This window comes from Tupaia chinensis, unplaced genomic scaffold (genome assembly GCF_000334495.1).
Source record: "Tupaia chinensis unplaced genomic scaffold, TupChi_1.0 Scaffold000275_1, whole genome shotgun sequence".
NCBI classification, from domain to species: Eukaryota; Metazoa; Chordata; class Mammalia; order Scandentia; family Tupaiidae; genus Tupaia; species Tupaia belangeri.
Genome location: NW_006159757.1, coordinates 1,265,863 through 1,289,969, shown reverse-complemented (window position 1 = coordinate 1,289,969; position 24,107 = coordinate 1,265,863). Strand labels below are relative to the sequence as shown.

Genomic DNA, 24,107 nt, shown 5'->3' with positions numbered 1-24,107 from the left:
TAGGAAGATGGCCACTCCACAGTCCCTTCTACTCTGAGATCTTGGGCGCATACGTACATGCGACCAGTGTGATTTTCAAGACGGAAGGTCTGGGATTCAAACCATGCAGATGGCTATATGGGATCTAGCTGCCTTAACCACCAAACCACTGGCTGGCCCTGGATTTTTCTCATGACATCTCAACCTGTTTGTATAGCATGGAGAGCATTAGTGAGGATAAGTGACTTAGGTTCCTAAATAGCCCAGGTTGGGAACTGGCTCTGTGACGATAGCCCAGGAAGCTTGTATGTTTTTGTTACCTTATATATGAGATAGTGACAGTATTAACCTGTCTTGCCCTCCTCCCTCACAGAAGAACACTGGGGCCCTGTAATAAAACACCAGAAAGGAGCAAACTGAAGGCTGGTGGACTTCAGGACTTCAGGTAACTACTCTGTGCCTGTAAGGAGGAAAGAGGACAAGTGGGAGGATGAGAATAGCAACTCATATTCTTTATCTGAAAAAAAATTAAAAATGTAAAGAAAAGATGAAATATAGACTATTCAATTACTTTTAGTGTTTTTTTTTTTTTTTTCCTAGTAAAATGGCAAGTAAATGAGAAAATATTGGGTTGTCAGAAAAGTCATGATGCATTTTGCATAGAAAAATATGTCATGACTTTTCCCACAAACCAGTAATTGTTAACTATATGTTATCATGGGCTGGGCTTTAAAAATATAAAACTTATGGGCCAACCTCATAGTGCAGTGGCTAAGGCCTGTGCTTAAGGAGCTGGATCTCACATGGTTGACTGTGGTTCAAATCCCAGCCCCAGTGGTTTGAACATGCCAAACATTATGTGTATGTATGCAAAAAATCCTGAGGAAATGGAGAAATGGAGGAAAAAGGATTGTGGCATGACCACACCCTGTTGGGGATGGTGCTTTCTCTTTCTATATGACAAGTGCTGCACATACCCTCTGGCAATTAAAAATAAAAGAACAAAACCTACACCACAAATGACAAATATATAAGACTTAACTCTTCATATGAGAACAATCCATTCAAGTACCACAGTAATATAGCACATAAAATTCTGGGACCAGCAGTTGGCGTAATAGCTATGTCACTGGATGCCCATGTAGTCGACTGCAGTTTGAGTCCCGGACCTGGTGGCATGTGCGTGCGTGCCCAAGATCCCGAGAAGAGAGTGGAGAAGGGACTGCGGTGTGGCCATCCTGCATGAGGGTTGATTTCTCACTTTCTGTCTCTCTCTCTCTCTCTGCCTTTCTGGCGATTGCATGTGCCCTATAGCAAAAAAAACTCTCCAAAAGAAAAAAAAACCTGGAGAGGTTTCATTACCGAGTCCCTGAAAAAACTATTGGGCTGGGGCCAGCAGGTGGCATGGTGGTTAAGGCACTAGATTACTGCAGTTCGAGTCCTGGACCAGGTAGCTTAAAAAATCATGAAACATATATATGTAAATGTTAAACAAACAAACAAACAAAAACTATTGAGTAATTGGGAAAGTCATGACACAACACACTTTTGCATAGAAAATACATCATGACTTTCTCGACAACCTAATATTTTAATCAAATGAAGACCATTTTCTGGGTCTGTTAACATTCGGCAGATTAAAGTGTTTCTCCCATGCTTTATGGTGTTAAATTCGGGCCTACTTAGTACTGTTAAGTTTCTTGTTAGGGTGGGGTCACTTGTGACAGAAAATGAAATAAGTTGACAAACTGAGAAGCAGCAATTAGAAGTCAGAGTGGCTAGAGAAAGTGTTGCAAGAGAAAGGTGGGATGTCATGGAAAGGCAGCTCTCTCTAACATTGTGCCTCGCATCATGTTCATGGCTTTGGTAAATTTCTAAAGTGTGACTAGAGGCTTAGAGGGCTTCCTGACAGTTTTGTTTACTTACAGGTACATGGACAGAAAAACTGTTTTCAGATCTAAGCACTGCAGTTCTTGGGCTCTGCATGAGCTCAAGCCAACAAGTCCCTGAAAAGCAACTAAATGTTTACTCACTCACCTGCAGGGAACTCCAGGCAGTAGCTGCCCATGGGTGGTCGGAACTGTTTCACCAGTACAATACACTCATAATGAAGAGTTCTTTGCAGCACAGGAATGACAGCTACACCTTCACCAGTAAATGACACCAGGGAAATCATTAATGAAAGGTCAGTCATGCCAGCAATCTGTACAGAGCAATCTCACAAAAAACCTACGTTTTAAGACACGTTCCCCCCCCGCCCCATTTGCCATTAGCAGTAGAAGTTAACTTAATCTATAATATTGGCAGTTAACTTTTGAAGTTATTCTCACTTAAAACTTTAATTAAAGGGCCAGCTGGTGGTAGTGTGGCTAAGATGGCTGGATCCCACAAAGTTCGAGCCCTGGATCCAGCGTTTGAGAAACAACAGGTGCATTGTGCATCCAAAATCCAGAAAGAAGGGTGAAATGGAGAAGGGACTGCAGCATTGCCTTAACTCATAGGGGTACTTTCCTTCTCTCTCTCTTTTGTGAGCACATGAGCCTTCTATCAAATTAAAGAACAAATCAGCATGCCTCTATATCATTTGATTTTTCTTGTTTTATAAAAACCTCATTTTAGTTGTCATATTCTTTTTTAAAAAAACTTTGCTAGAGGATGTGTGTGCTGGCTGGAGAGGGAGGTTGAGAGAGAGGAAAATGAAAAGTGAGAAAGAATTCCCCCCTGGGAGGATGGTCACACTGCAGTACCTTTTCCATTTCTCATTTTGGGAAAGCCTGAATACTTGCCTCGTGTGTTAATTTTAAGCCACTGAGTCTTGAACTGCACAGTCAGCCATGTGGGATCCATCACCTTAAACCACCAGGCTACTGGCTGGCCCAACTGTCATAATTTCTTAAAAATAAAACTAAAACTAAACATTTCACACAGGGTCAAGGACATTAAGTTTCAGTCTGCACGAACCTGTATACAACCATTTCAGTGCAGAAGCTAGACTGCTGGTGACTGAAGCTAGACTGCTGGGAAGTAGCAATGATCTATCGGATTTCCTTGCACTAATAAAGTAAGTTCCAGTGCTTGCATTATTTGCCAGTTAAACTGACTTTCACTGTTTTAGGGTAAAAGATCTTTTCTCCCAAGTTAGTTGGCCTTAATCAAAAGAAAAACAAAAACAAAACTGTGGGTTCTGGAGAACAGAAACCACTCGGGAAGAACATTTGACTCCTTCTAGCTGGGGTTTCTCCACTAGAATAGCAGCTGCAGCAGGCTACTGTTTACGTCCAGTAAAAACAAATGAAAACCAGGGAGAAACAAGACCTATTGCCCAACTTTCCCTAGACCCAAGGCGATTTTCTGATTGTTTCTGGGGTCTTGGCAGTCAAAGCACTCATGCCTGGCAGTGGAAGTAAACTGCATGGACGTTCTTTCCACAGTTCCATTTCCTCATCAACTTAGGTAGAAACTGGCTGGTAAGTATACAGGTGTGCCAGACAAGTTTTCTGAATTAAAGGCTCTCACCCAGATCCTTTCCACAGGATACAAAGGGCTTCCAGAAGTCACAGGATATCTAGATACAGTACACGCTTTGAAATTATACTCATTCATGTTTGGGTATGAACATTAGTACTTCTTTCCCTCAGAAACACCATTCTGAGTTTAGATAACAGGAGCGCTCAGTTACTTATGAAGAATGCTTTAGTTATTAAGCATTACAAAATTAGGAAATTTAAAGAGAAATTTAAAGAGAGCTCCAGCAATCTTAAGGTACTCTGAGAAATGTACATTTGATTTGAAGTTAGAAAATCTAAATTTAAAGATCTTGGTTATAAAAGCCCTCCTACAATCACATGAGCACGTTTCCTTTGTGAGACAGTTAAGAGATGTTTGCACTCATACCATCAGCAGTTTGTCCTTTCCGTGTTGTACGTTTCACTGTCTCCCAAGTTCTGTCAGGCAGAGAAATAAAAAAAATTATTAGAGCTAGAGAGGAGAACATTCTTAGATTTTTGGTGTACAACCAGAACTTCCTAATGCAATGCATGCAAATAACAATGTTGGCCAAGATGCCCACAACAATAAAGACCGGCATTTAAAAAGCCAATTGTGCTTTCCTATAGTGTCTGAAAATTACCAAAGAAATCTGTGGCCGCCCTACACCCAAGCCCTCTGGGTGCATCTCAAAAGAAAGCCTGCTGAGCACTAGGGCTGCAGCTTTCTCAAATACTTTATAGTCTGGATCAAGGGTCCACTGAGCAGCACAGCGGGTGATGACAGCTGTAAAGACTATTAAGCAGGTGATGCAAATTAAGCCCCTGTTGAAAACTCCAAGAACAAAAGCTACTGTGCATACTGTGAACTACTGAGAGAGCTTTTCAAAATACTTGATCTAGGGACCAGCAGTTAATGTAATGGCTATGTCGCTGGACTCCCATGTAGTCAACTGCAGTTCGAGTCCTGGACCCAGTGGCTTAAACTCACGGCAGGCACATGTGCGTGTGTGCCCAAGATACCAAGAGAAGAATGAAGGAGAAGGGATTGCGGCGTGGCCATCCTCCCTGGGGGGTGATTTCTCGATTTCTGTCTCTATCTTGCCGGTGAGTACACGCACCCTATAGCAAAAATCTCTCTCTCAAAAAAAAAAAAGACCTAAACTATGAAAGTAGGACTTTCCCATTTATTAATCAAGGAATTATTAAATGTAGGCAAGTGCTCTATTTTATAAGTGTGAGATCTTATCTAAGGGGAAAAATGGTTCCTAGAGGAAAAAGTGAAGTCAAATGATAGCAAATTCCTGCTCCCTTTTATGACTTTATTCCTGGTTAGCTATTTGTTTCTCTGGCTGTGTTACCTACTTCAGCTTTTTGGTAACATCTGTGCTATTCTACTTCCTCTCCCAGGAGCATTGGGCAGGGTTGTATGGAAAATCCAGCTACTGGAACAGTCATGCTGTTTAAAGGGAGAAAGGCACTAGAGGAAAATTCCCCCTTCACTCTCTTATTCCTAAAATAGAAAAAAGCAGTGGTAAGAGACAAGAATGGAGAAGCAAACACTTTTAGGATCTCTTCTAAATGGGGAAGACATTCAGGTGGCTCTGGGGATTGGCATAATAAAGTAATCAACATCTGTATCCCAATAGTAAGGGTTACAAGATATACTACTTCAAGGAATCCATATATATATAAAACATATATATATATACATATATATATAAAACATACACACACACACACACACACATATGTACATATATATTTATATTTTAAAGCTGGGTTTGGACCTTGCCAGATTTCTATTAAATTTTTTTTAGATATTTAATCTGGCTTTAAAAAAAAAACAAAACTTTTGAGGCTAGCAGGCGACATGGTAGTTAAAGGCACTGGACTCCTTCGTGGCTGACAGTGGTTCGAATCCTGGACCTGGCGACTTGCTTTCTCATTTTCCCTCTCTCTCTTGCTCTCGTCCTATCACTCTCTGGACAAAATTAAAATAAATACATAAAGTTAAATAAAATAATTCTTAAAAAAAGAAAACTTTCTGTAAACTGTTGATCTTGCAGCATTATACCCACATTCAAAAGGGCAAATGTGTTGGAATGAAGCTATGAAATCAAACAGACTACTATGACAACTCACAGCAGCCCAACATTCCTGTTAGTAGCAAGAAGCCAACCAATAAGCAGTTCTGGTAAGTGAATGAAACAGATTGCAAGAGATCAAACACCTTTTGGCATAGCTCTCTCTGCTGCCTCTTAAGGTTAGTCCTAAAGACTGAAGGTAGTGCTGGGAAGAGCACTGAAGGTCCCATCCCAGATACACTAGGAATAAGGGAAACAAAAAGAGTAGCATCATTATAGTGATTATGATGAATTACATAAGCAGTAATGAGCTATAAATTATGAGCAATAAAATATGAATGCATCGATATGAAATACTATATTGATAGAATGAGAATGCCTTTGAGAGCTCCAGCAATCTTAAGGGACTCTGAGAAATGTACATTTGATTTGAAGTCAGACAATCTTAGTCTCTACTTAGCTATCAGCTAAACCCAAAGCTACCACCTCTTTTCCCATTTGTAAAACTCAGGGATTAAGAGTATGTTATCTTATTAACTCTTCTGGAAGTTTTCTACTTCTAGTTAAGTTACTCCATTCTTCAGTCTTCCTTGTTCCAGCAAAGCCTGTTTTGTTTTCTTCCCTTTAGTAGACTAACATGAAGTAGAAAGGGTAACAAACGATGACAGCGTTGTCTTGAATGTCAATAAACAGACATACTCCTAACATATTTTCATACTTTGAAAATTAGTTCCATATCCTCTTCCACAGTTGAGAAAGTAGAACAAAAGATGCTCTAGCTGCTATTTTGTACCTTATATACATGCTTTTATCTCAGGTGATAGACAATGTATTTTATAAATTTATAAATCATGGCCTATTGGAAAGTATGAAGAATCTTTAAAGTTTGATGTTTTGGTAGGAAATATTAATAGTTTTCATAAATATTATGTAAATAATATTTTTTCCTCTTCCTCTTTGGAGGCCAGGCAGAAGGCTTATGTATGAAAGAATGGAGATGAACATGTTATAAATTGGCTGCATAAATATGGTAGTTTGTTAGAAACTTTAGTTTCTAAACTAATGAAATAGATTCTTTGGAAGTGAGAGACAGACATGAGTATTTTGAAAATAGTCCTCAACTGATTCTGATGCATATCCCTGCTTGAGAAATGATGGTAGGGAAGACAGTGAGTCAGGTGAAGAGATGAGCTGGTGAGAACCAACACATGCTCTTTACACTAATTATAGTAAGGACTATATTTTATGTTACAGATTTAACTTTATAGCAAAAAGGAAACCGAACTATATCAAGATGTATCTCAGGGGCCAGCAGGTGGCATGGCAGTTAAAGGTGCTGGATTCCCACACTGCTAACCGTGGTTTGAGTCCTGGACCTGGCAGCTTGCTTTCTCTCTCTCTCTCTCTCTCTCTGTCCCTCTGGTCAAATTGAAATAAAGTTAAATAAAATAATTCTTTAAAAAAAAAAAGATATTTCTCTAAGGCTTGGGCCTTGCCACATTCCTGTATTGGGTTTGGCCACTATGAATCTCACATTTATTAGGTTGTTGGAAAAGTTATGATGCATTTTTGCATAGAAAAATATGTTATGACTTTTTGGACAACCCAATAATTCTTATTTGACTTTTTTTTTCTTTTTAAATCTTGCAGAGGGTGGATGACTTTCCCAGAGAGAAAGAAAGAGAAGGGGAGGGAAAGTGAGGAAATACTCTCCACAAATGGGGAGTGGTCATGTGGCACTCCCTTCTCCATTCCTCCCTCCTTTTGGGGTTTTTGGCAAGCACACACATGTGCCAGGCCATTTCTCAAGCCCCCAGGTCTGAGACATCATACTTTTAGCCATGTGGGACCCAACCCCTTAACTACTAAGCCATACGCTGGCCTCTTACTTGACGTTTGAGTTATTGGGATTAGCACATGGTGTAATGGTTACATCCCTGGACTCCCACTTGGTCGACCATGATTCAAGTCCCAGACCCGATGGCTTAAAACTCACACCAGAGGGCACTGGATTCCCACATATGGCTGACTGTGGTTAGAGTTCCAGACCTGGTGGCTTGCTTTCTCACCTTCCCTCTCTCTCACTCTGTCCCTCCCTGGTTAAATTAAAATAAATAAATAAAGTTAAATAAAATAATTATTTGGGGGCGGGGGGAACCCCTCATGCCAGGAATGTGTGTGTGTGCATGTGCAAGATCCCGAGAGAACGATGGAGAAGGGACTGCGGCGTGGCCATGCCCCCCAACCGCCAGCCCTGGGGTAGGGGCGTGGGGTGGGTGATTTTTTCACCTTCTTTCTCTCCCTGTCTCTCTGGTGAGTACCTGCTCCTATAGCAAAAATCTCTCTCTTAAAAAAAAGAGTTCTAATCTCCCATTGTGTTGATAATCAGTGTGCCTAGCTTTCTTACATTCAGGTGTTAATTCAATAGTGCTGTGGATGTTTTCCACAGCTCTGCAACACTGAGCATTACTAAGGCTTTTACTAGCTTAGTAGATACAATCAAATGTCTAAATATTGACAAGGCCAGGAATTTTCACCTTGATGACAGAAAAAGCTCTTCACAAACTCTTATTTGATCACTAAGCAAATAGCTAACTCTTATTGGATCACTTAATAAATAGAATCCTTTCTTTTCTTAAGAGCTTTTGGCCTTAGGGCATGTGTACTCACTGGAAAGAGAGAGAGACAGAGACAGAGGGAAAGTGAGAAATCATCCCCCAGGAGCCAAGCCACAATCACTTTCCCCCTGACCACCAGTCTTGGGCACACAAATACATGTGCCTGGCGTGATTTTCATGTTACCAGATCCAAGACTCAAACTGTGGTCAGCCATGTGGGAATCCAGTCATATAGCCACTACTCCATCTGCTGGCCCTAGAATTCCTTATATTAATGAATTTGTATCATGTTCTGTAGATCCTAAATTTAGTTATATTTTCATATTTTATCATTGTTTTATTTTCTTTTATATTATATTTCACTAAGTAAGTACTTTATCTAATTTAATCTTTTTTTTTCTGATAACTTATAATGCCAAAAGATTACTAAACATAACACTTGGAAAATAGAATGTTAATCACACAGCTGCCATTTTTTAGCCCACAATTTTCTTTCAAGGCTTTTTGTACACATCATTTGACAGAGTTTAAAAATCATACACACAGTTTTCTATTTTATTATAAAGTTATCTTTTCCCATATTACTAGGCCATCTTCATAATCTGCTTTTTAGATGGTTGCATAGATTTCTAAAAAGAATTATTTATTTAATTTTATTATTTTTATTATCTTAACCTGCTCTAGGAAATGTGTGCTTACCAGAGAGAGAGAGAGAGAGAGAGAAACAGAGACAGAGAGAAAATGAAAAGGCAAGCTGCCAGGTCTAGGACTCAAACCACAGTCAGTCACATGGAAGTCCAGTGCCTTAACCACCACACCACCTGCAGGCCCTGTTCCATAGATTTTTACCAAATGATACACTATAACAATTAGTTCTCGGGCCGGCAAGTGGCATGGTGGTTAAAGGTGCGTGACTCCCACATGGCCAACCACGGTTCAAGTCTCAGACCTGGTGGCTTGCTTTCTCACTTCCTCTCTCTCTCTCTCTCTCTGATCAAACTGGAAAATAATGATAATAATAATAATAAATAAAATAATTCTAAAAAAAATTATTAAATTAAAAAAAATTAGTTCTCCATTTTTAAGATGCGTAGGTTGCTTTTAAATTTCTTGTCTTTTCAAATTTTGATGGGACCAGCAAGTGGCATGGTGGTTGAGGTGCTGGACTCCCACATGACCAACTGTTGTCTAAGTCCTGGACCTGACAGTTTGGGGATCACACCAGGAATGTGTGTGCATGTGCTCAAAATCCCAGGAGATTTTGGGACTGTGGTGTGGTCATCCCCTCTGGGGGTTGATATCTCACTTTCCCTCTCACTGTCTCTGTCTCACTGAAGCAAGTACATGTGCCCTATGGCAAAAAGAAAAAAAATGTATTTGATGATTTTTTAATGCATAAATCTGATTCTAAATAATAAATAATCTCCTTAGCACATTCTCAGAAGTGGGATTATTAGATAAAAGGGTACAAGATCTTTATGGCTATTGATACTTAATATAAAACGTACTTAACAAAATGCTTTTCTCCCCAATTTACACTTTCATCAGCAAAATGTAAATATGTAAGTTTTACCTCAAAAATCAGTAATAGTTGGGAACCAGCAGTTAGCGTAATGGCTATGTCGCTGGACTCCCACGTAGTCGACTGAGGTTCGTGTCCCGAACCCGGTGGCTTAAAACTCACGCCGGGCACGTGTGCGTGCGTGCCCAAGATCCCGAGAGGAGAATGGAGGAGAAGGGATTGCGGCGTGACCATCCCCCCTAGGGGGTGATTTCTCGCTTTCTGTCTCTATGTCTCTGTCTGTCTGGTGAGCGCACGCGCCCTACAGTGAAAATCTCTCCAAAAAAAAAAAAAAATCAGTAATAGTTTTGTTTTCTCTCTAATCCTTCTAATTCAGAGATTAAAAGTTGGTTTTACCAGAAGGAAGCAACATATACTGTTACATTATTCTGCTGCTTTATCAGCTTAAATCAGGCTTATCCCAGAAGTTTTAGGTCCACACTAGTCTACTTAGGGAAGAAAGTGTTAAAGTAGATTCTGGATTTTAGTTAGTCTAACAAATTTATAAGTCAGTTTTATTCAGAGATTATAAATGATCCAGTCTAACAGTGGAAACAGCTAAAGAAGATTCTTTATCAAAAACATTTTACAATGAGAACATCAAAGTTTTATGTCAATAAACAGAGACCCTAAAAACCCATGTTTTACAAGAGAAAAAAAGTTTACCTAGTTTTACCAGTAGGATCCATGTAAGTTGTCTTTTCAAGCTTGACCCATTTTCCTTCAGCAATTAACTAAAACGAAATTGGATAATACATTGAGAAACTTTCAAGCCAAGTTGGTCTTCATCTAAAAGTTTTTTCTTTCAATTGTGTGTGTGTGTGTGTGTGTGTGTGTGTGTGTGTGTGTGTGTCTGAGAAAAACCAGTCCCTGGGCATTCATACACATGTGCCCAGTGTGATTTTCAAGCTGCTGGATTTGGGACCCAGACCACATAGCTGGTCATGTGGGATTCAGCTGCCCCAACTACCATGCCACCTGCTGGTCCCAAAGTTTTTACCTAAAAAGTGTTCTTATGTCTTTTTGAGGTTTTTGAGGTAGTACTGAGAGGCTAAAAGACAAGATAGTCTTAATAACTCTTGACGGTAAGAGCAAGGGGGGCAATTGGAAGGGAAGGGATGAGGAGGTCTTTTGGATGCTCCTAGTGCTTTCTCTGATCTGTGAGCCACATAGAAATTCATCAGCAGTATGTTACTGTCAGTAATTACCCAGAACAGCAGATGGTGGTCAACCCCTCGATTTCCCAGCATGACACATTAATTTTCCTCCTAGTCTGAGGCAGCACCCAGGACTGTTCTGCACAAATGTTGAGGAGCTTAGGTTGTAAGGACTAACCTACCTGAGGCACTATACTGAACTGAGAAAAGCTGCACTGCATCTGGAAAGCAGGAGTCTTTTTCTTACTATAGTATGCCTTGCTTCTTGCCAGCAGCAGCCTAATAATTATCAGCAGATCTGTTCACAGTCAACATGGAATGATTATATAACAACAACAATAACAAATTCCAGAGTTCTAAGGTGAAGAATTTAAAATTTATCCATTGTATTTTTTCCTACAAGAGCCTTTCTAAAAGCTAGATTGAATAACATACAATATACATGGTAGTTCTTGAACTCACTGCAACTTAGGCTATACTTTGTTTTAATTTTTCTTACACATATATGTTAGGACCATAAATAAATAGCTAAGGTATAATAATTAAATATGAAATGTCTTAAGTCCTAAAACCCACATAATAAGTATTCTATCCAGGAAAACTTTCAAAATAATTACTTATTTAATTTATTATTATTTTTAATTTCCAGTAGGGCTTGTGCACTCAACAGAGAGAGAGAGAGAGAGAGAGAAGGCAAGCTACCAGGTATAAGACTTGAACCATGGTCAGCCATATGGGTGTCCTGTGCCTTAACCACCATACCACCTGTTAGCCCCTTGCAGGAAACTTTTAAGAATTAAAAATTGTTCTATCAAGTGTCTAAATCTGGGGCCAGCAGGTGGCATGGTGATTAAGGATGGCGAACTCCCACATGGTCAACCACAGTTTGAGTCCTGGATGCAGTTCGAGTCTTGGACCTGGTGGCTTGCTTTCTTCTTTTCCCTTTTTCTCTCCTCACTCTGTCCCTCTCTGATGAAATTAGAATAAATAAATTTAAATAAAATAATTCTTTAAAAAAAGAGTCTAAATCCAGTTAGACTCAATTTCACTTATATATAAAATTAAGAGGGATATACCATTGCTCCACACAAGAGCAGAAAATATCCTAGCCCCAAAACAGAGTAGGAAAAATGTTTAAAACTGTCCTTAAGAAGGAAAACAATAATTTGAAACAATAAATAGCCTATAGATCTCTTTTAAACTCAGATTTATGTTGGGAGGGAAAAGGAAAATGAAAAATAATTAATACCTCCTCTGAAATAATAGACTGTTTGGCATTCTGAGAAGACTCCTTTGGTTCTTGGTTCTCCATTTTCAAACTAATTAGTCTTTACAGTCCTCAGATGAGAAGTTGACGCTGTAAGATAATGAGATTTAAGCTAAAATTACTTTCCTGAATTAAACATTTGTCCAAGGTCATCATTAGTGAAAGTACTTAAATGGCAAAAATCTAGTCTACTATTAAGGCTGCTTCTCTCATGTGAATATCTGGGGAACTGCCCAGAGGAGAAGTAAATGCACAGGCCCTAGCCAGCACCCAGGAAAACAATAATTTGAGCTAAAAGCCATCCCCATTAGATCCAGCCCACACTAACCAGTTCGTATTATGCAGGTAGGAGGCATTTAGGTACACTTTTTTCCTTTTAACTTTTGCTGTAAGGTATGTGAGCTTGCTGGGGAAAGAGAGAGAGGGAGAGAAAGTGAGAAAGCACCCCCCAGGGAAGGCCACATGCAATCCCTTCTCTTCCATTTTCTCAGGATTTTGAGCACGTATATGCACTGGGCACGTTTTTCAGGCTGTGGGGTTCAAGATTCAAACTGTGCAGTCAGCCATGCAGGATCCAACCACCTTAATCACCACACCACTGCCTGGTTCCATGATACACTTTTTTTTTTTTTTAAGGATGGTTTATTTCATTTTATTTATTATTATTTCTTACTTTTAAAAAATGTGACTGGAGAGAGAGAGAAAGGGAAAGCAAGAAAGCAAGATGCCAGGTCTGGGACTTGGACCACAGTTGGCCATGTGGGAGTCCAGTGCCTTAACCACCATGCCACCTGCTGGCCTCCTAGATAAACTCTTAGATTTTTAACTCCAAATCTAAATTTTCCTCCAAGAGAAAGCAATGGAAAAACTAGATTCCACTCACCATGCCTACCTGTCAGCTATTGTCCCTTATCAACCTTTTACAGCTCAACCTGTTTTAGCAATTTTTTTTTTTCTGCCACAGAATGCATGTGCTGGCCAGAGAGAGAGAAAGACAAAGAAGGAGAGGGAGGAAGCACCCCCAGTGAAATGTGGTCATGCGGTAATCGTGTCTTCATTTCTCTATCCTATCGGAGCTCTGGACACACACATACCAGGCATGTCCTTCAGGCTGCCAGGATAGAACTCAAACTGTGCACTTAGCCATGTGTGATCTGGCTTCCCCAATCATTAGGCCACAGAGCCAGCTCTGTAGCTCAACTCTATAGCTAAAGATATCTCTGGGGACCAGCAGGTGGCATGGTTGCTAAGGCACTGGACTCTCACATCGTCGACCATGGTTCAAGTCCCAGACCCAGCACCTTGAAAATCACGCTTGGTGTGTGTGTGCTCAAAATCCTGAGAGGAGAATGGATGAGAAGGGAGTATGGTGTGGCTATCCCCCTGGGGGGGGGGGTTACTTTCCCTCTCACTGTCTCTTTGGCAAGTGCATGTGCTCACTCTGGAAAAAAACTAAAAAAAGAAAAAAAGTCTACATTGGCTATTTCTACCTCCTATCTCCTATTTTCCACCAGCTTCCCAGCTTTTTCTTTGTGCTGCAGTTTACCCATAGCTTCAGCCAGCCTCCATCAGGGCTGCATAAGTACTGACACAAGGATACCACAGGATGCAAACCCAGGACCTTCTAGCAAGCCTTCAGCATTGTGGAGTGTTAAGTAACACTTTACATGTATATTTCAGTGGCAATAAGTACACTCATATTATTATATCCATTTACTTTTTAAAAGTTTAATAATTTCCTCCATAAGCAAGAGAGGGAACTCCCAAAAGCATCTTAACATCACGATCCACCCCCAGCCTTCAGCTAACCCCACACCATAAGCAAGCAGTGTGTCCAGTGTATTTAGGGAGGTCTCAGGCCTGAACTGGGAACCTTCCATGTGGGACTGCCTCAGATAGTCACCTTTTACCAATGCACCAACATCCAGTCCCTACTTTTAAGTTTCAACATGTATCAAAATTATAGTTGCACAGAGTCAGCTAGCACTATGAGCTAGCAGATTCCTGTCACATTTGTGTGTGCTTCTGTTTCCTCCTTCTTGATTCATTCTTTTTTTTTTTTTTCACCCTGTCTGTCTGCAGATATTTTTTTCCAACCTCATAATTGACAGTCTGGCTACATACAGAATTTTGAGTTGAAAACAATTTTCTACAAGAAAGTTGGAGGCACTACTTAGTTGTCTTACTTCTGGGGTTGCTATTGAAAGCCCGAAGCTATTCTTGATCCCCTTTCCAGGTGACCTGTTTTCTATCTCTGGAAGCTGGTAGTCAGTCACGTCTTCATATAGGTATCATGTACTGAGCACTCAAGTGGGTGAGTCCTTTTGATCTGGAAATTTCACACTGTGCTTCTTCACAGGGAAGTTTTCTTGAGTTACTTCACTAATAACTTCCTCCTCTCATTTTCTGGTTTTTTTTTTTTTTTTTTTTTAAGAACTGTTATTAAGCTGTTGGGCCTTCTGTACTGATCTTCCCTCATCATTTTTGCTCTAATTTTCCATTTCCTTGTTATCTTACCAACATTTCTCAATGGTTATTTTAATTCTTCAGGACACTTCAGTTCCGTAGTTCCCTAACCCATCCCACTCCCTAACTTTAGCCTCAGGCACAATACAAATCATCAAGTATTCACTCTCTTACTCACTGTCTTTGACAAAAAAGTGCCTTCTTTTTGTTTCTACTCAAAGTAATTATTTCAATATCTACCAAATCTTCTATTTTTTATCTTCAAAAGTAAGCTTCCCTATTCTAAGGCATGATCAAGAATCAAGCACATACATGATTGACCAGCTTAGGTAACCTGGCCAAAACCTGGTGGAGTTCTGGTGGCAGGTCCACTCGAGGTGAAGTCAGGCCCTAGGAATACTGCAATGGGCAGAAGAGGAAGTACTCCCTGCCTCATGGTCTCACTTTCTGGTGAGGAGGAAAGGAGGGGGAGAAAACGTGAGGAACAATTTGTCAGTGACTGGAAGCTTTATCAAAGTTTCATAGAAAAAGATTAAGAATAAGAAGGCCGACCCATAACACAGTGGTTAAGCTCTGCACATGGGGGGTGGGGGTGGGGTGGGCAGATCCCACATGGTCACAATCCCAGTGGCTTGAAAAAATATGCCAGGTGTGTGTGCACGCATGTGCCCAAGATCCTCTCAGGATGGAGAAATGATTGCGGTATGACCACGCACCTTTGGGAGATGCTTTCATTTTCTTTTTCCCTCGCAAGTGCACTGCCCTGTTATATTACAAAACAAAAGGAGGAGGAGGAGAAGCCTGGGGAAAATGTGTGTGTGAGGGAGTAGTAATCTACATGGAGCGATTGAGTAAGGTCTCTTTAATTTGGTGACATTTGAACAGAAACTTGAAAGTAGTAAAGAAGAAAGCCACATAGATGTTTAAATATTTAGAAACAGCCATTTAGCATATTGAATTTTTAATAGAGCCCCACTAAGAGAACAGGCAGTAATCAGTTATTCCTTTGAAAGTATTTCAGATGATAACTTATTAGGTAAACTTTTCCTTGGCATTAGTTGAAACAAAGAATTTACATTATTATAGCAACCAAAGTACTGTGCTGACCCAGATAAAAGTAACCAAAGGTAGAAAGGAAAACTCGGGTCCCTGTCTGTACCTGCATATTCTATATCCAGATAAAAGAACTATACTTAGATTTTTATCTTCTGCATATTCATTCCTTTCTATTAATAAGACAAACACCACAGAAGGAAACTTACCTTTCAATTAAGAGAAAACAACTTCTAGGCAATTAAGTAGTCCCATTTAGGACATGAAATAATTTGCCTAGAATGGTAAAAATTCTTAGATGAAGTCAAGTTTCTAACTCCTTTTTAAAAGCAACACACTAAGCCCAAGTAACTTTCCTGTGTAGATTCAAACTTCTGAAACACAGGCAACTGCAGCCCTCAAACATGTAAGCACTACTGGAAGGTCCTAAAGGAAGAGACAGATGACCTCCAGTTTCCTCTACAAAAAGTTTTTCATACACACACACACACACACACACACACACACACATATATATAAAGTTTATTTACCCCTTTCATGAACGAGAGAGAGAGAGAGGGAGTGAGACAAAGATAGAAGCAGAGGAAGAGAACCCCAGAGTCCTGACGCTGCAGTCTACCATTCTCAGTCAGGCCCGGATGGCGGCACATGTGTGCCCCGTGTACTCTGGGACCTCTAGACACAGATCCAGAACCCTTCCATGCAGGTCTGCCTCAGTCCCAGTATACCAGTGCACCACGGTCTGGCCCAGGGTGTTTAACTGGATTCCCAGAAACAGTCAGTAGAACATAACACAGAAGAGCACAGTGGTCCTCACCCACCACCGTCTGAACTGACTGATCTCCTGTCTTTTCCATTTCCTTGTTATCTTACCCACACTTCTGAATGGTTATTTTAATCCTTCAGGACTCTTCAGTTCTGTAGTTCCCTAACCCATCCCACCCCCTAACTTTAGCCTCAGGCACAATACAAATCAAGTGTTCACTCTCTTACTATTAGGGGCAAGGGGGCAACCATTCCCCTTTAGAGTGACATAAACTTAAAGACAATTAAGTTTGTTTTGCGTCCCATTAGGTATGTATCTGCATAGATTCCCTAAGATTTTCAAAGGATCTTTTGAGCCCCCTGAGGTATATATCTGTAGAGGGTCCCTCAGATTTTCAAGGGTTGCTGACTGCCAAAAAGGTGAAAAAGTATTATTCTAAGGGACAGTTCCTCATCAACTGCTCTTCGTTTAACCAAGTTCTTTAACCTCAATACAAAACTATAAAGACCAATTCTCAGCACATTATAAAGCAGTCATTTCAAACAAATTGTCTTAAAAAAATTAAGTTAAAATGTTATCGAGCTGAGGGGGAGGGAGTGCTACAGACAAATTATAGGGGAAAACAGGCTGAGCCTCCCTAGGGTGAGCCATTCTGTGGAATGCAGTCAGCCCCCAGGGGAAACCGTACTCTGTATCAACCCACTGACTGTGTAAATAAAATATGGTGACTACAAGTGATTGCAAAAGTATATTCCTCACTAAGAGATTCTCAGAATGTTTCAGAAGGACTATAAAAGCATCTCTAAAATAGTACTAAAATGGAAAAGGAGTATTATTTTTAGCACCATTTCAAAAACAGAAGCCAAATGGAGCATTTAGGGGCTAGTCATTACAGGCAACATGCTGCAGACCAAAAGAGAAGGTTTTAATTCCATGCTTCATACTCCTGACGCCACTACTGTGATAGGGCTTTCCCAAATGGATTTATTTCTATTTTAAGATTTAAAAGCACAGTTTAACTTGAGTTGTATTCACTTGAGTGTCTGTAATATAACCATCTAAATACTGACAATATGTATATGTTATTTAAAAATATACTTGAGTGTCCTACAATTTCACTTGAAATTGTCCGTAATCTTCAAAGTCATAAACTTTTTAAGTTTGCCAGGAGGTGCATGCATTGAGAGCCAAAGAGAGAAAGTGAGAGACAGAGAGAGAAAGCAGCCCCACTTCCATTTCTTGCTCTGTTTGGAACTTTGGGCATGCATGCACAAGCACCCAGCATGTTTCTCAAGCCATCAGATCTGGGACTTAAACTGCATGGCTGTATGGGATCCAGCTGTCTAAACGGGCTGTGGGCTGGCCCACAGACTGTTTTATTTCACAGACTCCATGTTAACTCAGTTCAGTTTGAACACCGAAGATCTAAAATGGGTAAGATCTCAGGGTACAAAAAACTCTTGTGAAGGAATATATCATCACCAGATTCTTAGAACATTCTTGTACAATGATAGGCTGATGTTTCTAACGATTAGGTTATTTTTCTATACAAAAGTGTGTCATGACTTTCCTGATGACCTAATATCTTTGTGAGCCCCGGCAATGGAAATGTCTGAATGCACACCAGTGCACAGTGACCACCATTCCTGCCACAGAACGTCTGAAGCTTAGCAAGCAAACTAGAACAAAAGCCCGCTACAGAGATAACACAACCAGGATATTTAAAAGAGGGACAAATTATATTCACTTCAGAGGCAGTGAGGAAAATAATAAAGATTTTAAAAACGTAGTTTATTATTAAGATGATATAGGGGCCAAGAATGCAGGAAAAACTATATCATAACTGAAAGGAACCACATGAAGAAAGGCAGAGACACTAACTGAGACAAAGTTGGGAAATTACAAGAATCTGGCAGACTGTGGTTCCCAATCTTTCTTGGCAACCTCCCACCCATCAGCCAGTTTTAAGAACAACAGAAAGGGGGCCAGCAGTTAGTGTAATGGTTATGTCGCTGGACTCCCATGTAGTTGACTGCGGTTTGAGTCCTGGACCCGGTGGCTTGAGCTCATGCTAGGCACATGTATGTGCGTGCCCAAGATCCTGAGAGAATGGAGAAGGGTTTGTGGCATGGCCATACGCCCCTGGAGGGCGATTTCTTGCTTCTTGCTTTCTCTCTGTCTGTCTCTCTTTCTGGTGAGCACATGTGCCATACACCAAAATCTCTCAAAACAAAACAAAACAAAAACAAAAAACAACAGAAACATACTCTCCCTCCCTCTGTCTCTCTCTCTCCCTGTATGTATATGTATGTGTGTGGGGATATATATGTGTGTGTGTGTATGTGTGTGTGTGTATGCCCCATAGGACACATGCACTAGTCAGAGACAGAGGGAGGGAAAGTGAGAAATCACCTCCTCCAGGGAGGATGGTCATCTGCAACTATTTCTCTCTCCTCTTGGGATTCTGGGCATGCATGCACCTGTGCCCAGTATGATTCTCAAGCTGCTGAGTCCAGGGCTCAAACAAGTTGGCAGTGTGGGTGTCCAGCACCTTAACCACCATGCCACCACCTGCTGGCCCCTATCTACATATTTATATATAGATATCATATATGTAAAAAAGGATGATGCTAACATCTACAGAGACATTTCTAAGGGCGTAGAGATTTGGCCAGATCCTTTCCCCTTTCCCTGATCTGTGTAGGCAAACAAAACACGCCACCCAAACTCCTGTTGCTACATGAGCTTAGTTTGGGGGTTAAGGAGTAAGTACTACCATCCACTGGAGGGGTGGACGTTTTCACAGACTTGGGTATCCTCCATTCTCCTGCTGGGATTTTGGGCAAATGCGTACATGCACTCGGCATGTTTCAAGCCATTGGGTCCAGGACTTGAACTGCTGTAGCCCACATGGGAGTCCAGTGCCTTAACCACCATGCCACCTGCTGGCCCCCACAAACCTGGGTATTTCCATGATAGTAGGAACAGCTGGGTAAGAGCAAAAAAATTAAATGGAGAACTCAAAAGCCATATACTTAGGCTCATTACTTAGTTATTATAATAACTATAACTAAATTGAGGGTGCAAAGTGAAATATAAGCATAAGAAATTATATTGGCTATTTCACCCTGATAAGAGTTGAGTATTGTAGACACCAGCAATACTCAACCAAGGAAAAGATTCAGGAGCTCAAATCATAAGCAAAGCTTCTGACTGACAAAAGCAGGTTGTGGGGCGGGAGGAGACAGGTGTAAAGCAGTACTCTGCTAGGCTGACCCACATGGCAAGGTGTGGGGTTTGTGTTGGGAGAGCTCCTTGAACATGCTGGGCTTCTGTGTGCCTGGGATCTAGGGTTGCTTAAAGCTGAAGGTGAATTGTAGCACTGAGATCTATTTTTCCATTTTTGGGGGAAGGGAGTCAGGGGTTGGCTTTTTATATTTTTCTGATTTAAAAAAAATAAAACTTCAAGAACTTTATGATTGTGTTGTTAAAATCAAGCACCAAATTTAGGCCCATCTAAAATACCATATACACTCTTTATTACAAAGAAAAATCACTTGATTTATAAGGAACAAAGAATCTAATTCATATCATTATATTTAAAATTTTGGTTTTAATAAAGTTTTAATTCTTTTGTACTTTTCATGATAAAACTTTTGGTACTTACATCAAATGGATTCACTTAAGTGGTTTTTCTCTATTGACCATTATCTTTGGGTAATAAAGACTTCCTGTACTGAATCTGGTAATGCTAGAAAGCCACTAAGAAGTGTGTGTGTGTGCGTGCACACGCTCTCTTCTGGCAAGGGTGAGAGTTGGATGGATAGAGAGGACACTAACATTGAGATGATCCTACTTGTTGACTAAGAATCATCCACCAGATGGTTTATAATCATCACATCTAATTCTGGCTGAGCAAGAGTGAACTGACTCTAATGACCCTTGGTTATAGCCATACAATAATGAGACCAGTAAAGAACCTCCTGTAATCGTCCAGGCAAGTGGTAACAGCTTGGAGTGGGGTGGTAGCAGCGGAGAGAAAACACTGAAATCCTTGCAGATGAGAGTTTATTACTTCTTCTAGCATGGTTTCTAGGGAAGGGGTAATCCCAGCTAATTCCAAGAAGCAGATAGTTTTATAGGAGATTGGGACATCAGAAGGAGGAAGGGGCAGTGCAGTGTTCAAATTTAGATGCAGTGAGTCAAGATAGCCAACTAGAGAAAACCAGTAGATACTTGGAAATACTAATCTAGAAGGATTAGTCATGCATCGATTCAAAGAAACAAAAGTGTTTTTTCATTTTTTTTTTTCTTCCAACTGCCATAGGGCATGAGTGCCACAGGGTTTTTTTTTATCAAACACCCTCCAGTAGGGTGTGGTCACATGGCAAGCCTTTTCCCTCCTTTCTCCATCCCATTAGGGATGTGGCCAGCAGGTCTTTTCAAGCCCCTGTTGGCCACGGGGAATCTGGCTCCCTATGCAGTGCTTAAACCACCGCGTAGCATGGCCGCCCCTCACTACACAGCCTGGAATTACACAGAAAACTTCCTCCACAATCATTTGACTACTGACATTTTTCAGCATGTATGGGAAAGAGCAACTATCGCTCCTGTTGAAAATAAAGGTTTTACTGAAGAAACTTGATGAATAAATACTTCATGGCTAAGATAAACATGGTGGTCAAAAAATAAGGAAAGCTAATTTAGCCATATCTATTCAAAATACTTAGCACCTCCTGTCTGCTTTGTATATATATTTGATGCTGGTTAAATATGTAACGAGGGAATATAATCATAAAAAGTCACCACACTTCTAAATCCTGAATAACAGACATCTATATTAAATTCCTTCCCTGTCATGTCTGTATTTAAGTTCACAAATCTAGCTGCTGCTTTATAATTCTTGATAACTACAATTCTGTATTAAAGTTTTGGAACTACCTCTCCCTTTATACTTAAGTGTTTCCTAGGTGGTTTAAGGACTATGTTCCCTGAATCTATTTTCTTCTATACATTTATTAATTCCTGTCTTCTACAGTAAACACATTAGCAATATACACTCCCCATCAGTGCTAACATTTCCTTCAGCTACAACTTTTTTATTTCTAGGTCATATCAGAACATACTTGAATGACTTCTCACGTCTGCCATTAGATCTGTTAGTCTGGCACCATTCTCCCAGCCCATGTGGACTATTGTCCTCTCTTTCCCCTAAAACAGAAAGGATTTGGGGCTGGCAGGTGGCTGACTGCAGTTCAGGTCCCGGACCTGGTGGCTTGCTTTTGTGCTTTCCCTTTCTCGCTCGCTCTGTCTCTGGTCAGATAAAATAATAATGATGATGATGATAATAACAAATGGGAATAAATAAATAATTCTTAAAAAAAAAAAAAAAACAGAAAGGATGCCATGATCCCAGATTTCAGTACATATAAATAAATACAAACCACTCCCCACCAATAATATGCTACATTTTAATCTTTTTGCCTCTGCTTTGAAAATGTATCCTTTAAAGCAATACCTTTAACCACTTAGTCAGCATCACTTTTGAAAAATAAAACATGAAACAATGTATATTCCTGGGGGGGGGGGTAGTGCCTAATTCCAAATACTCAGCAGGATCCTGTTTACTATTCTAAGAAATATCTTCCTAAAAAGGCAGGCAGTTGGTAAGGTTCTTAAACCTCTACCCCTTTAAAGCTTATTTTATTTTATTTTTTTTTAAAGAGGAGAATGAACCCCCAACAGGATCTTGACACCATAATGCATTCTTGACCTTTAGCCAACCCCAGATGCTAGAAGTACTCAGGGAGCTCTCTGGACTTAAATCAGGAACCTTTCCTCACGAGAATATTTCCAAGACTACAACGTTTTCCTACTGCGCGCACCAGGATCCAGCCCCAACTTTTTCTAGTTTAAAACTGCTTAGGTGGACCACTAAGAGTGTATAGTTTTAAGGAGGTACCTAAAACGTACTTGCAGTGCCTCAAACAAACCCAAAGCTTCTGTTAAGAAGCACAACTAGGTTTTATAGGCAATTCTCAGCAGCTAGTGATATCTCATTCTATTAAACAAACAAAATTGTACTTTACAGGGTGACAGAAGAGAAAGGGAGTAGGAAAAAAATACTGCAAGTTCAGGGCCAGCAGGTGGCCAGCCTATTAAAGTGCTGGATTCCCACATGGGATCCTGCAGCTTGAAAATCACGCCAGGCATGTGTGCGTGCTTGCCCAACAGCCTGCCAGAAGAGAGGAGGAGAAGGGATTGCAGAGTGGTCATCCTCCCATCCCCCCCGGGGAATTTGTTTTTCCTTTCTGTCTCTCTCCAGAGCGCTGGCGTCCTATGGCAAAAACCAATTCCTACTGCGCGCACCAGGATCCAGCCCCAACTTTTTCTAGTTTAAAACTGCTTAGGTGGACCACTAAGAGTGTATAGTTTTAAGGAGGTACCTAAAACGTACTTGCAGTGCCTCAAACAAACCCAAAGCTTCTGTTAAGAAGCACAACTAGGTTTTATAGGCAATTCTCAGCAGCTAGTGATATCTCATTCTATTAAACAAACAAAATTGTACTTTACAGGGTGACAGAAGAGAAAGGGAGTAGGAAAAAAATACTGCAAGTTCAGGGCCAGCAGGTGGCCAGCCTATTAAAGTGCTGGATTCCCACATGGGATCCTGCAGCTTGAAAATCACGCCAGGCATGTGTGCGTGCTTGCCCAACAGCCTGCCAGAAGAGAGGAGGAGAAGGGATTGCAGAGTGGTCATCCTCCCATCCCCCCCGGGGAATTTGTTTTTCCTTTCTGTCTCTCTCCAGAGCGCTGGCGTCCTATGGCAAAAACCAAAAACAAAAAAGAATATTACAAGTTCGACTAGAATTTTTCTAGCCTTATGATCCCGTCATTGCAGGGATAACGAGAAAAAAAATCTGGCTGGTAACTTTTACGGGGCCAGACTAAATGAACTTGATACTCAAAGGAGACAACTCTCCTCTTTCCTCTGCTTTTTGAAATTTATTTCTCTCTTATTTCCACAGTCGAACCCCCAGGATCGTATGGGAGGGATTCCTTTTCCCTATCTCAAAACCCTCATAGAAGCATTTTCCTCCTTCTCAGATGCCTCATCTATTACAGTGAAACTGTGAACATTTAATTGTGGTGTTCCCTGCCTTCTTAATTCTCTTTTTTTAAGCCAAAGTAAGCTTAATTTCACCCCAATCCCTGGTTTTCCTCTTGCGACCCCGCAGTGGTTGCCTCCTCGCGTGCCAGTACGCGAGCCTAGCTGCAGCAGGGAGACACGCGCGGCTGCCCTCACTTCTGCACCATCAGATGTGTTCCTTTCCTCCCTCTCCTTCTCCTCCCCCAAATGACCTCTCATGGTGACTGGCCCGCGCCCAGTTACCTACTCCAAGGTGTTAGGTGAAGAAAGGAGTGGGGACGATAAAAGAATGGACGAGCTCAAGGTAGAAGTCTCAGCAGATGCCGGTGCCACGGCTCAAAACACCGGCGCCTCTCGCGGTGCTAAAGGGTATGCGCACGTCCTCTTCCCGGCACCCGTACAACCCCAGCCGCTGACCTAACTTTAGGGGATTATCTTCCGGGTCAGTGACTATCTGAGGCCGAAGCACATCCGCAAACTTCTTTAGATCCATTCTCAGCATTTCCGTAATTATTCTT

The 24,107-nt window shown here is 40.8% G+C and overlaps 2 protein-coding genes across 7 annotated transcripts in view; one reads left to right on the top strand and one right to left on the bottom strand.

The window, feature by feature from the left end:
* SEC61A2 (SEC61 translocon subunit alpha 2) overlaps positions 1-2,992 on the top strand; it is a 60,453-nt gene extending 57,461 nt beyond the window's left edge. Inside the window, exons 13-14 of one of the 2 annotated variants that reach the window (XR_334757.3) lie at positions 353-424; positions 2,908-2,992. The gene's annotated coding sequence lies outside the window, so the exon portion shown is untranslated. Of the gene's footprint in view, positions 1-352; positions 474-2,907 lie in introns of those variants that run through there. The other variant, XM_014588394.2, reaches the window with a different exon arrangement.
* NUDT5 (nudix hydrolase 5) overlaps positions 1-23,982 on the bottom strand; it is a 48,587-nt gene extending 24,605 nt beyond the window's left edge. The window contains exons 1-5 of one of the 5 annotated variants that reach the window (XM_006150011.3): positions 23,837-23,982; positions 12,137-12,244; positions 10,397-10,464; positions 3,874-3,923; positions 2,017-2,124 (exon numbers count right to left, since the gene is read on the bottom strand). In XM_006150011.3, the coding sequence (XP_006150073.1) occupies positions 2,017-2,124; positions 3,874-3,923; positions 10,397-10,464; positions 12,137-12,199 (289 nt within the window). In that variant the 5' untranslated portion in view covers positions 12,200-12,244; positions 23,837-23,982. Of the gene's footprint in view, positions 1-2,016; positions 2,125-2,940; positions 3,010-3,873; positions 3,924-10,396; positions 10,465-11,069; positions 11,174-12,136; positions 12,245-23,832 lie in introns of those variants that run through there. The other 4 variants (XM_006150012.3, XM_006150013.3, XM_027772451.1 and 1 more) reach the window with 4 other exon arrangements.
* Between the last annotated feature and the right edge of the window lie 125 nt (positions 23,983-24,107).